The sequence below is a fragment of the Procambarus clarkii genome, chromosome 32, assembly GCF_040958095.1.
Source record: "Procambarus clarkii isolate CNS0578487 chromosome 32, FALCON_Pclarkii_2.0, whole genome shotgun sequence".
Classification (NCBI taxonomy): domain Eukaryota; kingdom Metazoa; phylum Arthropoda; class Malacostraca; order Decapoda; family Cambaridae; genus Procambarus; species Procambarus clarkii.
Genome location: NC_091181.1, coordinates 18,070,019 through 18,085,016, shown reverse-complemented (window position 1 = coordinate 18,085,016; position 14,998 = coordinate 18,070,019). Strand labels below are relative to the sequence as shown.

General features: G+C 46.4%; 2 protein-coding genes across 3 annotated transcripts in view; both read right to left on the bottom strand.

Annotated features, from left to right (window-relative positions):
- Positions 1-14,998, bottom strand: part of LOC123759291 (isatin hydrolase) — a 115,878-nt gene that overhangs the window by 34,375 nt on the left and 66,505 nt on the right. For both annotated transcript variants that reach the window (XM_069334978.1, XM_069334979.1), the window contains one exon: positions 2,137-2,349. In XM_069334978.1, the coding sequence (XP_069191079.1) occupies positions 2,137-2,309 (173 nt within the window). In that variant the 5' untranslated portion in view covers positions 2,310-2,349. The remainder of the gene's footprint in view (positions 1-2,136; positions 2,350-14,998) is intronic.
- On the bottom strand, positions 8,785-9,897 carry LOC123751145 (uncharacterized). Its single transcript, XM_045733248.2, has 2 exons — positions 9,731-9,897; positions 8,785-9,655 (listed from the first exon to the last, which is right to left on the bottom strand). The coding sequence occupies exons 1-2, from the start codon at positions 9,895-9,897 to the stop codon at positions 8,785-8,787; spliced, it is 1,038 nt and encodes a 345-aa protein (XP_045589204.2).

Here is a 14,998-nt window from a genome sequence, read left to right as displayed (position 1 = left end):
GCAGTAAATAGGTACCTAGGTGTTAGTCAGCTGTCACGGGCTGCTTGCTGGGGGTGGAGGCCTGGTCGAGGACCGGGCCGCGGGGACACTAAAGCCCCGAAATCATCTCAAGAAGATCATGTGAGGGAAATCTTTGAAACCTCTTTACAGATTGTTTTGAAATTTGGACAGAACGTTGCATTCGAACAAGTACGTGTTTATATACACCTGCTATATACATGTCTCACATTTGACGGGAAAAAACATGTTTTTTTTTTTTTTAAAGCACCATCTGTTGGACGTAAGAGCAACACACGCTGTAATCTCCCAAAGTTCTTCACCGATTGCTTTGAAACTTTGACACCACGTTCCAATCGAATATGCGCGCGTTTTTATATACCTACTATATAGATGCCACACCTGTGACAGGTAAACACATGCTTTTTTCCCAAAACAGCGCCATCTGTTGCATGTAATAGCAACACCTACTATTCTATATATGTTAAGCATTCCATTTCAATGTTTCTGATTGCATTGATAAATTGAATTTTCATAGATTTCGATTTATTTTCGTTTTGATTGAATTATTTTGTGTGACATTGTGTTGAAATTAAACTGTCCTATATACCATACCGTTCATTTCTTAAGTATAAGTATAGATGTCATACCTGTAACAGGTAAAACCATTTTTTTTTAAGAAACAGCGCCATCTTTTGTACGGAAAAGCATCACACGCTATACTAAATATGTTATGAATCCATTTCAATGTTTACGATTGCACTGAGAAACTGAATTTTCAAAGATTTCGATTTATTTTCATATTAATTTCAATATTTTGTGTGACATTGCATTGGAATTGAGCTGTGTTGTTTACCATACCGTTCATTTCGTGAGTATACTTTTTTTTTATTTTCATTATTTTTCATTTTTTTAATAGTTTTTCTTATATTTCAGTGATGGGAACATCAGATCATTTGATGTTCCCAATTTTCTCATGGGAACATTAGATCATTTGGGAATGCATCAGGCGAGGGAGTGGGAAATGGTGGGGGGACGGGAAGGTGGGAGATGGTGGGGTGGACGAATGGACGTTGGTGTCGGGAATGGTTAGGAGGACGAGGTTATGGTGGAGTGGAGGGATAGTGGGAAGGATAAAGGGATGGGGGAGGGAGGGAATAGTGGGGAGGACGAGGGTACGGGGGAGTGGGGAATGGTTGGGAGGACGAGGGGACGGGGGAGTGAGGAATGGTTGGGAGGAGGAGGGGGAAATGGTGTGGAGGACTGGGAGACAGGGGAAGGTTGCTATAGTTATAAGCTGTAAAATACTATATCAAATTTAATTCAGTATTTTAAATCCTAGTAAAGAGTCCACGGTTGTCGCTAGCATGTCAGGAGAGTTACTTGGTGGGACCTCTAATATCACGCAGACTGTTACCAAGCAACTAGCAGTGACCGGGAGTGAAGGCCAAGATGCCCCCGAGGAGGTGTGCCACACGGACGCAGGTCAGTGCCACAGGGAAGAGTGGGGATCTTAAACTAAACATAAATGCATAAATATTCAGAACAAAACAGAATATTGGTATTTATTTCTAGAAGCGTTAGCAACAAGACATTTTATGTTATTCTTCTGCGTTATCTTATCCTTGTTAGGCGCCATTTATATTATGCAGTCCAGCTTTGGTCACCGTACTAGAGAATGGATATTAATTCACCTGAACGCGGACAGAAAACGATGATGAAGTTATTAACAAGAACTTAAATCCATCCACATGAAGAGAGATTATATAAACTTAATTTACTTTCTCCCAAAAGAAGAAGTGTTAGAGGTGGCAAGATGGCAGCATACATAAAGATAAAGGGTATAAGAAAGATTATATAAATAAGGTATTAATATTTAAACTCAAAATAGATGCAGGAAAGATCTTGGTAAATACTTCTAACAATGCAGATTAGAATGTAACTTAATGACTAACCTAACAGAGGAAAATCGAAGTTAATGGTTAACCAAGCAAGTGAGAATCTATGTTAATAGCTAACTAAGATGAGGAGAATCACAACTGTTAACAACATCTTAATCCTTGAGCAATTCAGACTGATAATATACAGGATTTCGTCGGAAGGTTATGTTTAATGACCAACAACTCTGAAATACCTCACCAAATATTAATCTTATTGGGCCCCTTCTTGACGATCTTGTGGGAGAAGGGGGTGACTCTGGGGGAGTTGGGGGCGTCCACGTTGTAGGTGTAGGAGAGGTCAACGATCACCGCCCTGGTGGAGGCCGCTACCGCCGCCACCACCAGCGCCGCCACCTGCCACCCGCCCGCCATCCTCCCTAACGCCTTCCCCACCTCCGGCTCACAGTCGTCTCTGAGGGCAAATACCAATATTGATTAATATATTTTACTCAAAAGCGTTTGCAGAGCTTGCAGAGTTGTGGTTGGTTTGGGTACGCTCTCTGCAGCCTTCACAACACACTCCATGTACTTAATAAGCTCATAGGCCCGAAACACTACACATACTAGTGGCTGGACAAGAATATAAAAACTCTTGTATATACAAATTAATAAAAAAATGAAATGTATTAAAGATACGGAGTTTAACTGTTCAGTGTAATATCTAAATCAGGTTCAGACCCGGCAGTGACCCATCAAGCTGTGATGGATTCTCACATCCTCACGTCAGCTTCTCACGTCACGTCTGATTCTCACGTCAGCTGCCTCCTGGTACCGTTAACTTCCAATTTTTACTGTCAGATGCTATTTGTCACCGTCAGCTGCCTCTTGTCACCGTCAGCTGTGTCTTGTCACCGTCAGCTGTGTCTTGTCACCGTCAGCTGTGTCTTCTCACCGTCAGCTGTGTCTTGTCACCGTCAGCTGTGTCTTGTCACCGTCAGCTGTGTCTTGTCACCATCAGCTGTGTCTTGTCACCGTCAGCTGTGTCTTGTCACCGTCAGCTGTGTCTTGTCACCGTCAGCTGTGTCTTGTCACCGTCAGCTGTGTCTTGTCACCGTCAGCTGTGTCTTGTCACCGTCAGCTGCCTCTTGTCACCGTCAGCTGTGTCTTGTCACCGACAGCTGCCTCTTGTCACCGACAGCTGTGTCTTGTCACCGTCAGCTGTGTCTTGTCACCGTCAGCTGTGTCTTGTCGCCATCAGCTGTGTCTTGTCACCGTCAGCTGTGTCTTGTCACCGTCAGCTGTGTCTTGTCACCGACAGCTGTGTCTTGTCACCGTCAGCTGTGTCTTGTCACCGACAGCTGTGTCTTGTCACCGACAGCTGTGTCTTGTCACCGTCAGCTGTGTCTTGTCACCGACAGCTGTGTCTTGTCACCGACAGCTGTGTCTTGTCACCGTCAGCTGTGTCTTGTCACCGACAGCTGTGTCTTGTCACCGACAGCTGTGTCTTGTCACCGACAGCTGTGTCTTGTCACCGACAGCTGTGTCTTGTCACCGTCAGCTGTGTCTTGTCACCGACAGCTGTGTCTTGTCACCGACAGCTGTGTCTTGTCACCGACAGCTGTGTCTTGTCACCGTCAGCTGTGTCTTGTCACCGACAGCTGTGTCTTGTCACCGACAGCTGTGTCTTGTCACCGTCAGCTGCCTCTTGTCACCGTCAGCTGTGTCTTGTCACCGTCAGCTGTGTCTTGTCACCGTCAGCTGTGTCTTGTCACCATCAGCTGTGTCTTGTCACCGTCAGCTGTGTCTTGTCACCGTCAGCTGTGTCTTGTCACCGTCAGCTGTGTCTTGTCACCGTCAGCTGTGTCTTGTCACCGTCAGCTGCCTCTTGTCACCGTCAGCTGTGTCTTGTCACCGTCAGCTGTGTCTTGTCACCGTCAGCTGTGTCTTGTCACCGTCAGCTGCCTCTTGTCACCGTCAGCTGTGTCTTGTCACCGTCAGCTGTGTCTTATCACCGTCAGCTGTGTCTTGTCACCGTCAGCTGTGTCTTGTCACCGTCAGCTGTGTCTTGTCACCGTCAGCTGTGTCTTGTCACCGTCAGCTGTGTCTTGTCACCATCAGCTGTGTCTTGTCACCTTCAGCTGTGTCTTGTCACCATCAGCTGTGTCTTGTCACCGTCAGCTGTGTCTTGTCACCGTCAGCTGTGTCTTGTCACCGTCAGCTGTGTCTTGTCACCGTCAGCTGTGTCTTGTCACCGTCAGCTGTGTCTTGTCACCGTCAGCTGCCTCTTGTCACCGTCAGCTGTGTCTTGTCACCGTCAGCTGCCTCTTGTCACCGTCAGCTGTGTCTTGCCACCGTCAGCTGTGTCTTGTCACCATCAGCTGTGTCTTGTCACCGTCAGCTGTGTCTTGTCACCGTCAGCTGTGTCTTGTCACCGTCAGCTGTGTCTTGTCACCGTCAGCTGTGTCTTGTCACCGTCAGCTGTGTCTTGTCACCGTCAGCTGTGTCTTGTCACCGTCAGCTGTGTCTTGTCACCGTCAGCTGTGTCTTGTCACCGTCAGCTGTGTCTTGTCACCATCAGCTGTGTCTTGTCACCGTCAGCTGTGTCTTGTCACCGTCAGCTGCCTCTTGTCACCATCAGCTGTGTCTTGTCACCGTCAGCTGTGTCCTGTCACCGTCAGCTGTGTCTTGTCACCGTCAGCTGTGTCTTGTCACCGTCAGCTGTGTCTTGTCACCGTCAGCTGCCTCTTGTCACCGTCAGCTGTGTCTTGTCACCGTCAGCTGCCTCTTGTCACCGTCAGCTGTGTCTTGTCACCGTCAGCTGTGTCTTGTCACCATCAGCTGTGTCTTGTCACCATCAGCTGTGTCTTGTCACCATCAGCTGTGTCTTGTCACCGTCAGCTGTGTCTTGTCACCGTCAGCTGTGTCTTGTCACCGTCAGCGGCCTCTTGTCACCGACAGCTGTGTCTTGTCACCGTCAGCTGTGTCTTGTCACCATCAGCTGTGTCTTGTCACCATCAGCTGTGTCTTGTCACCGTCAGCTGTGTCTTGTCACCGTCAGCTGTGTCTTGTCACCATCAGCTGTGTCTTGTCACCATCAGCTGTGTCTTGTCACCGTCAGCTGTGTCTTGTCACCGTCAGCTGTGTCTTGTCACCATCAGCTGTGTCTTGTCACCATCAGCTGTGTCTTGTCACCATCAGCTGTGTCTTGTCACCGTCAGCTGTGTCTTGTCACCATCAGCTGTGTCTTGTCACCGTCAGCTGCCTCTTGTCACCGTCAGCTGTGTCTTGTCACCGTCAGCTGTGTCTTGTCACCGTCAGCTGCCTCTTGTCACCGTCAGCTGTGTCTTGTCACCGTCAGCTGTGTCTTGTCACCGTCAGCTGTGTCTTGTCACCGTCAGCTGCCTCTTGTCACCATCAGCTGTGTCTTGTCACCGTCAGCTGTGTCAAGTCACCGTCAGCTGTGTCTTGTCACCGTCAGCTGCCTCTTGTCACCGTCAGCTGTGTCTTGTCACCGTCAGCTGTGTCTTGTCACCGTCAGCTGTGTCTTGTCACCGTCAGCTGCCTCTTGTCACCGTCAGCTGTGTCTTGTCACCGTCAGCTGTGTCTTGTCACCGTCAGCTGTGTCTTGTCACCGTCAGCTGCCTCTTGTCACCGTCAGCTGCCTCTTGTCACCGACAGCTGTGTCTTGTCACCGTCAGCTGTGTCTTGTCGCCGTCAGCTGTGTCTTGTCACCGTCAGCTGTGTCTTGTCACCGTCAGCTGTGTCTTGTCACCGTCAGCTGCCTCTTGTCACCGTCAGCTGTGTCTTGCCACCGTCAGCTGTGTCTTGTCACCGTCAGCTGTGTCTTGTCACCGTCAGCTGCCTCTTGTCAACTTCAGCTGTGTCTTGTCACCGTCAGCTGTGTCTTGTCACCATCAGCTGTGTCTTGTCACCGTCAGCTGTGTCTTGTCACCGTCAGCTGTGTCTTGTCACCGTCAGCTGTGTCTTGTCACCGTCAGCTGCCTCTTGTCACCGTCAGCTGCCTCTTGTCACCGACAGCTGTGTCTTGTCACCGTCAGCTGTGTCTTGTCACCGTCAGCTGCCTCTTGTCACCGTCAGCTGTGTCTTGTCACCGTCAGCTGCCTCTTGTCACCGACAGCTGTGTCTTGTCACCATCAGCTGCCTCTTGTCACCATCAGCTGTGTCTTGTCACCATCAGCTGTGTCTTGTCACCGTCAGCTGTGTCTTGTCACCATCAGCTGTGTCTTGTCACCGTCAGCTGTGTCTTGTCACCGTCAGCTGTGTCTTGTCACCGTCAGCTGTGTCTTGTCACCATCAGCTGTGTCTTGTCACCGTCAGCTGTGTCTTGTCACCGTCAGCTGCCTCTTGTCACCGTCAGCTGTGTCTTGTCACCGTCAGCCGTGTCTTGTCACCATCAGCTGTGTCTTGTCACCGTCAGCTGTGTCTTGTCACCATCAGCTGCCTATTGTCACCGTCAGCTGTGTCTTGTCACCGTCAGCTGTGTCTTGTCACCATCAGCTGTGTCTTGTCACCGTCAGCTGTGTCTTGTCACCGTCAGCTGCCTCGTGTCACCGTCAGCTGTGTCTTGTCACCGTCAGCCGTGTCTTGTCACCATCAGCTGTGTCTTGTCACCGTCAGCTGCCTCTTGTCACCATCAGCTGTGTCTTGTCACCATTAGCTGTGTCTTGTCACCGTCAGCTGTGTCTTGTCACCATCAGCTGTGTCTTGTCACCGTCAGCTGTGTCTTGTCACCGTCAGCTGCCTCTTGTCACCGTCAGCTGTGTCTTGTCACCATCAGCTGTGTCTTGTCACCGTCAGCTGTGTCTTGTCACCGTCAGCTGCCTCTTGTCACCGTCAGCTGTGTCTTGTCACCGTCAGCCGTGTCTTGTCACCATCAGCTGTGTCTTGTCACCGTCAGCTGTGTCTTGTCACCGTCAGCCGTGTCTTGTCACCGTCAGCCGTGTCTTGTCACCGTCAGCCGTGTCTTGTCACCGTCAGCTGTGTCTTGTCACCGTCAGCTGCCTCTTGTCACCGTCAGCTGTGTCTTGTCACCGTCAGCTGTGTCTTGTCACCGTCAGCTGTGTCTTGTCACCATCAGCTGTGTCTTGTCACCGTCAGCTGCCTCTTGTCACCGTCAGCTGCCTCTTGTCACCGTCAGCTGTGTCTTGTCACCGTCAGCTGTGTCTTGTCACCATCAGCTGTGTCTTGTCACCATCAGCTGTGTCTTGTCACCGTCAGCTGTGTCTTGTCACCGTCAGCTGTGTCTTGTCACCGTCAGCTGTGTCTTGTCACCATCAGCTGTGTCTTGTCACCGTCAGCTGCCTCTTGTCACCATCAGCTGTGTCTTGTCACCATCAGCTGCCTCTTGTCACCGTCAGCTGCCTCTTGTCACCATCAGCTGCCTCTTGTCACCGTCAGCTGTGTCTTGTCACCATCAGCTGTGTCTTGTCACCATCAGCTGTGTCTTGTCACCATCAGCTGCCTCTTGTCACCGTCAGCTGTGTCTTGTCACCATCAGCTGTGTCTTGTCACCGTCAGCTGCCTCTTGTCACCGTCAGCTGTGTCTTGTCACCGTCAGCTGTGTCTTGTCACCATCAGCTGTGTCTTGTCACCATCAGCTGTGTCTTGTCACCGTCAGCTGCCTCTTGTCACCGTCAGCTGTGTCTTGTCACCGTCAGCTGTGTCTTGTCACCATCAGCTGTGTCTTGTCACCATCAGCTGTGTCTTGTCACCATCAGCTGTGTCTTGTCACCATCAGCTGCCTCTTGTCACCGACAGCTGTGTCTTGTCACCGTCAGCTGCCTCTTGTCACCGTCAGCTGTGTCTTGCCACCGTCAGCCGTGTCTTGTCACCGTCAGCTGTGTCTTGTCACCGTCAGCTGCCTCTTGTCACCGTCAGCTGTGTCTTGTCACCATCAGCTGTGTCTTGTCACCGTCAGCTGTGTCTTGTCACCATCAGCTGCCTCTTGTCACCGTCAGCTGCCTCTTGTCACCATCAGCTGTGTCTTGTCACCATCAGCTGTGTCTTGTCACCATCAGCTGTGTCTTGTCACCGTCAGCTGTGTCTTGTCACCGTCAGCTGTGTCTTGTCACCGTCAGCTGCCTCTTGTCACCGACAGCTGTGTCTTGTCACCGTCAGCTGCCTCTTGTCACCGTCAGCTGTGTCTTGTCACCGTCAGCTGTGTCTTGTCACCGTCAGCTGCCTCTTGTCACCGTCAGCTGTGTCTTGTCACCGTCAGCTGTGTCTTGTCACCGTCAGCTGCCTCTTGTCACCGTCAGCTGCCTCTTGTCACCGTCAGCTGTGTCTTGTCACCGACAGCTGGCCCGTGTTATCGACAGCAGGGTGTTATCGACTGCCGACACGTGTTATCGTCAGCTGCCCTGTGTTATCGTCAGCTGCCCTGTGTTATCGTCAGCTGACCCATGTTATTGACATCTGGCCGGTGTTATCGACAGCTGGTCCGTGTTATCAACAGATGGCCCGTGTTATCGACAGCTGGCCCGTGTTATCGACAACAGGCCCTTGTTATCGACAGCTGGCTCGTGTTACCGACAGCTGGCCTGTGCTATTGACAGCTGGCCCGTGTTATCGACACCTGGCTCGTGTTATCGACAGCTGGCACTTGTTATCGACAGCTGGCATGTGTTATCGACAGCTGGAACGTGTTATCGACAGCTGGCCCGTGTTATCGACAGCTAGCACGTGGTATCGACAGCTGGCACGTGTTATCGACAGCAGGCCCGTGTTATCGACACCTGGTTCGTGTTATCGACAGCTGGCCCGTGTTATCGACAGCTGGCCCGTGTTATTGACAGCTGGCCCGTGTTATCGACAGCTGCTTCACCAAATGTTTACAACGCCAACAAAAGTGATTCAATAAATTTTTCAGGATCTTGCCGTGTTTGTGTCAGATGCTCACGTTCCTTACACCACACGTCAGTGTAACACCTGTAGCCCCACACGTCAGTGTAACACCTGTAGCCCCACACGTCAGTGTAACACCTGTAGCCCCACACGTCAGTGTAACACCTGTAGCCCCACACGTCAGTGTAACACCTGTAGCCCCACACGTCAGTGTAACACCTGTAGCCCCACACGTCAGTGTAACACCTGTAGCCCCACACGTCAGTGTAACACATGTAGCCCCACACGTCAGTGTAACACCTGTAGCTCCACACGCCAGTGTAACACCTGTAGCCCCACACGTCAGTGTAACACCTGTAGTTCCACACGTCAGTGTAGCACCTGTAGCCCCACACGTCAGTGTAACACCTGTAGCCCCACACGTCAGTGTAACACCTGTAGCCCCACACTTCAGTCTAACACATGTAGCCCCACACGTCAGTGTAACACCTGTAGCCCCACACTTCAGTGTAACACATGTAGCCCCACACGTCAGTGTAACACCTGAAGCCCCACACGTCAGTGTAACACCTGTAGCCCCACACGTCAGTGTAACACCTGAAGCCCCACACGTCAGTGTAACACCTGTAGCCCCACACGTCAGTGTAACACCTGAAGCCCCACACCTCAGTGTAACACTTGTTGCCCCACACGTCAGTGTAACACCTGTAGCACCACACGTCAGTGTAACACCTGAAGCCCCACACCTCAGTGTAACACTTGTTGCCCCACACGTCAGTGTAACACCTGTAGCCCCACACGTCAGTGTAACACCTGAAGCCCCACACCTCAGTGTAACACTTGTTGCCCCACACGTCAGTGTAACACCTGTAGCACCACACGTCAGTGTAACACCTGTAGCCCCACACTTCAGTCTAACACATGTAGCCCCACACGTCAGTGTAACACATGTAGCCCCACACTTCAGTGTAACACATGTAGCCCAACACGTCAATGTAACACCTGTAGCCCCACACGTCAGTGTAACACCTGTAGCCCCACACGTCCGTGTAACACCTGTAGACCAACACGTCAATGTAACACCTGTAGCTCCACACGTCTGTGTAACACCTGTAGCCCAGTAGTGTAAACCGGGCCATAGAGCGGCAATTTTCATTTTTTCCCATGCCGCTCTATGGCCCCTGGGTTTTCTCGAATTTTTTCATCATGCCGCTCTATGGCCCCTGGGTTTTTGGAACTTTTTTCATCATGCCGCTCTATGGCCCCTGGGTTTTAGGAACTTTTTTCCGTATGCCGGTCTATGGCCCCTGGGTTTTCTCAGATTTTTTCTCTATGCCGGTCTCTGGCCCCAGGGTTTTCTCGAATTTTCTTTCATAGCCGGTCTTTGGGCCCATGTTTTTTCGTTACCCCGCTGACATGCACGGGCATTGCTAATGGTCGATGACGTCATCAACTTACCTGGGGATTAAAAGGCCGGCTCCTGGCCCCATCATATTTCGCACAGGCATTGCTAATAGTATTCTTCTTCCCTTAATAAGTCCGTTTTCTGTTATAGTATGTTTATTCCCATTTTTAATGTTTATAGCAAAGGGGGATTCAAATGCTGCCTTCTGTCAAGCCTAATGTGCAATGGCGTTAATCATTATAAGCTCGTTTTTCTCAATAAGGTATTGCCGTACTGTTTCCCATTGTCTAAGATCACTTTATAGCTAAGATTACATAATAATAACATAAGAAATGAGTTCAAACCCTGTTTACAGAACGTGTATTTACCCAGGTCTTTTTCCTAAATCTAAAACTTATTCCAATTTATGTCCATTGTTTCATGTTCTGTCTAGTGTTGATAATTTTAATAGTCTATTAATATTCCCCCTTTATCATGTCCATTCATTCACAGCTCTATCATGTCACCTCTATTTCTTTGCCTTTCTAGAGAATGTAATTTAAGCTTTGTCAATCTTTCTTCAGAGATTGCTTATTGAGCATAGGGCAAAATAAAAATGAAAACTTACTATCTTTCATTTGTATGAAAACAGTCCCCTGCCAGGCGTGGTGACTTCAATGGGATTTTCAGTAGTAATCCAATATTACTGCATAAACGCATATATATATATATATATATATATATATATATATATATATATATATATATATATATATATATATATATATATATATATATATATATTGCATCGTTAACGATGCATAAACAACAGGGCTCCATTAAGGAACATATACTCTCTTCCCACAACCAAACCATCGCCAGAGAAATCCTAGTAAACAACACAGAAATCATCGATAGATACAGCGATAGCAGGCGGCTTGACGTTTGCGAGGCACTACACATTAAGAAGTCAACACCAGCAATCAACAGTCAATTAATGCACAACTATATTCTACCCACCTCAAGACTCCGCTCCAATATAGAAGCATCAAGAAATATGGACCAATAGGCTTTCTACAATCACTTCCATTTCAATACCCATTGTTTCGTGTTCTGTCTTGTGTTGATGAAATTAATACCCTATTAATGCCACCTCTTGTTCTGTCTTGTGTTGATGAAATTAATACCCTATTAATACCACCTCACCCCATCCACCTCACTCAAATGTAGATATAAACAAAATCGGAGATGTGTAAGTTCTATTCAGTTGTGTATTTGTGAACTAAAGTCTTTGAAAATGTAATAAGTTTTACGAAACGCGCTCGTGTCGCGTCAGATTAGAAATAAAAATGAATTTTGGAGAATTGATTTTTGAATTACCTCCAACAGTGAAAAGAAATATACGAATGATTGAGAAAATTCGTGTTAGAATTATTAATCTTACTTTTTCGGTCATATTTAATAATATATGTCTACAGGAAAGACTGCTACCAAAATATACTAATATATATATATATATATATATATATATATATATATATATATATATATATATATATATATATATATATATATATATATATATTAGTATACAACTTTAGAACACTTTCCCACCAGGAGACTCGACTCGAACCCTAGCCAGCACAGAAGCCTTCCAGCAACTGGCATAACAGGTACGCCTTAACCCGCTCCACCACCCGCTCAGACCCTTAAAAGAGATGGTAATTTCGGAGTATTTAAATACACCAAAGATCACCACCTCCCAAGAGCACTAGAGCAAGTGAGGGGTCATTTAGACGTTAATTTCATCAAGTCCCTGTTAATATGGGAAGACACAGTGTCTATGCTTAAGGCACAACTCTCCTAAACACGAGAGTTAAGTATATATATTAGTATATTTTGGTAGCAGTCTTTCCTGTAGACATATATTATTAAATATGACCGAAAAAGTAAGATTAATAATTCTAACACGAAATTTCTCAGTCTTTCGTACATTTCGTTTCACTGTTGGAGGTAAATCAAAAATCAATTCTCCAAAATTCATTTTTATTTCTAGTCTGACGCGACACGAGCGCGTTTCGTAAAACTTATTACATTTTCAAAGACTTTAGTTCACAAATACACAACTGAATAGAACTTACGCATCTCCGTTTTTATATCTACATTTGAGTGAGGTGGAAGGGGTGATGTGGCATTAACACAAGACAGAACAAGATGTGGTATTAATAGGGTATTAATTTCATCAACACAAGACAGAACAAGAGTATTAATAGGGTATTAATTTCATCAACACAAGACAGAACACGAAACAATGGATATTGAATAGAAGTGTTTGTAGAAAGCCTATTGGTCCATATTTCTTGATGCTTCTATATTGGAGCGGAGTCTTGAGGTGGGTAGAATATAGTTGTGCAATAATTGGCTGTTGATTGCTGGTGTTGACTTCTTGATGTGTAGTGCCTCGCAAACGTCAAGCCGCCTACTATCGCTGTATCTATCGATGATTTCTGTGTTGTTTACTAGGATTTCTCTGGCGATGGTTTGGTTGTGGGAAGAGATTATATGTTCCTTAATGGAGCCCTGTTGCTTATGCATCGTTAAACGCCTAGAAAGAGATGTTGTTGTCTTGCCTATATACTGGGTTTTTTGGAGCTTACAGTCCCCAAGAGGGCATTTGAAGGCATAGACGACGTTAGTCTCTTTTAAAGCGTTCTGTTTTGTGTCTGGAGAGTTTCTCATGAGTAGGCTGGCCGTTTTTCTGGTTTTATAGTAAATCGTCAGTTGTATCTTCTGATTTTTGTCTGTAGGGATAACGTTTCTATTAACAATATCTTTCAGGACCCTTTCCTCCGTTTTATGAGCTGTGGAAAAGAAGTTCCTGTAAAATAGTCTAATAGGGGGTATAGGTGTTGTGTTAGTTGTCTCTTCAGAGGTTGCATGGCTTTTCACTTTCCTTCTTATGATGTCTTCGACGAAACCATTGGAGAAGCCGTTATTGACTAGGACCTGCCTTACCCTACAGAGTTCTTCGTCGACTTGCTTCCATTCTGAGCTGTGGCTGAGAGCACGGTCGACATATGCGTTAACAACACTCCTCTTGTACCTGTCTGGGCAGTCGCTGTTGGCATTTAGGCACATTCCTATGTTTGTTTCCTTAGTGTAGACTGCAGTGTGGAAACCTCCGCCCTTTTCCATGACTGTTACATCTAGAAAGGGCAGCTTCCCATCCTTTTCCATCTCGTAAGTGAAACGCAGCACGGAACTCTGCTCAAATGCCTCCTTCAGCTCCTGCAGATGTCTGACATCAGGTACCTGTGTAAAAATGTCGTCAACATACCTGCAGTATATGGCCGGTTTCAAGTTCATGTCGACTAAGACTTTTTGCTTGATGGTACCCATGTAGAAGTTTGCAAACAGGACACCTAGGGGAGAACCCATGGCGACCCCATCTACTTCCTTATACATGTGCCCGTCCGGGCTCAAGAAGGGTGCCTCTTTAGTACAAGCTTGGAGTAGTTTCCTCAGAATATTTTCTGGTATGTCAAGAGGAGTACAGGCTGGATCACGATACACTCTGTCGGCTATCATTCCGATTGTCTCGTCCACAGGTACGTTGGTAAACAGCGATTCTACGTCCAACGAGGCTCTTATCCCTGTGGCCCGTGTGCCCCGCAGTAAGTCAACAAATTCCTTTGGAGACTTCAGGCTGAAGGCGCAAGGAACATAAGGCGTCAGCAGGCCGTTGAGTCGCTTCGCCAGCCTGTACGTGGGTGTGGGTATCTGGCTAATGATTGGCCGAAGTGGGTTTCCAGGCTTGTGCGTCTTGACATTTCCATACGCATATCCAGGTTTATATTCCCCAATGATCTTTGGCAGGTGGAGTCCGGATTTCTTGGCGTTCACAGTTTCGATCAGTTTGTTGACCTTTGCTTTTAATTCGGCTGTAGTGTCCTTCGTTACCCTTTGGAACTTAGTTTGGTTAGAGAGTATGATGTTCATTTTCGCCAGTCGCCAATATATGTCATTCTTAAAAAAGACGAATATCTGGCGAAAATGAACATCATACTCTCTGACCAAACTAAGTTCCAAAGGGTAACGAAGGACATTTCTAGTCTGACGCGACACGAGCGCGTTTCGTAAAACTTATTACATTTTCAAAGACTTTAGTTCACAAATACACAACTGAATTGAACTTACACATTCTCCGATTTTGTTTATATCTACATTTGAGTGAGGTGGATGGGGTGAGGTGGTATTAATAGGGTATTAATTTCATCAACACAAGACAGAACAAGAGGTGGCATTAATAGGGTATTAATTTCATCAACACAAGACAGAACACGAAACAATGGGTATTGAAATGGAAGTGATTGTTGAAAGCCTATTGGTCCATATTTCTTGATGCTTCTATATTGGAGCGGAGTCTTGAGGTGGGTAGAATATAGTTGTGCATTAATTGACTGTTGATTGCTGGTGTTGACTTCTTAATGTGTAGTGCCTCGCAAACTTCAAGCCGCCTGCTATCGCTGTATCTATCGATGATTTCTGTGTTGTTTACTAGGATTTCTCTGGCGATGGTTTGGTTGTGGGAAGAGAGTATATGTTCCTTAATGGAGCCCTGTTGTTTATGCATCGTTAACGATGCAATATATATATATATATATATATATATATATATATATATATATATATATATATATATATATATATATTTATATATATATATATATATATATATATATATATATATATATATATATATATATATAAATATATATATATATATATATATATATATATATATATATATATATATATATATATATATATATATATATATATGCGTTTATGCAGTAATATTGGATTACTACTG

Excerpts from the sequence above, each read along its gene's own strand:
- LOC123751145 (XM_045733248.2), bottom strand. The coding sequence starts at position 9,897 with ATGAAAATTGCCGCTCTATGGCCCGGTTTACACTACTGGGCTACAGGT. Across the intron at positions 9,656-9,730 it reads GCTACAGGTGTTACATTGAC|ACTGAAGTGTGGGGCTACAG; the intron begins GTGTTGGGCTAC and ends TACATGTGTTAG.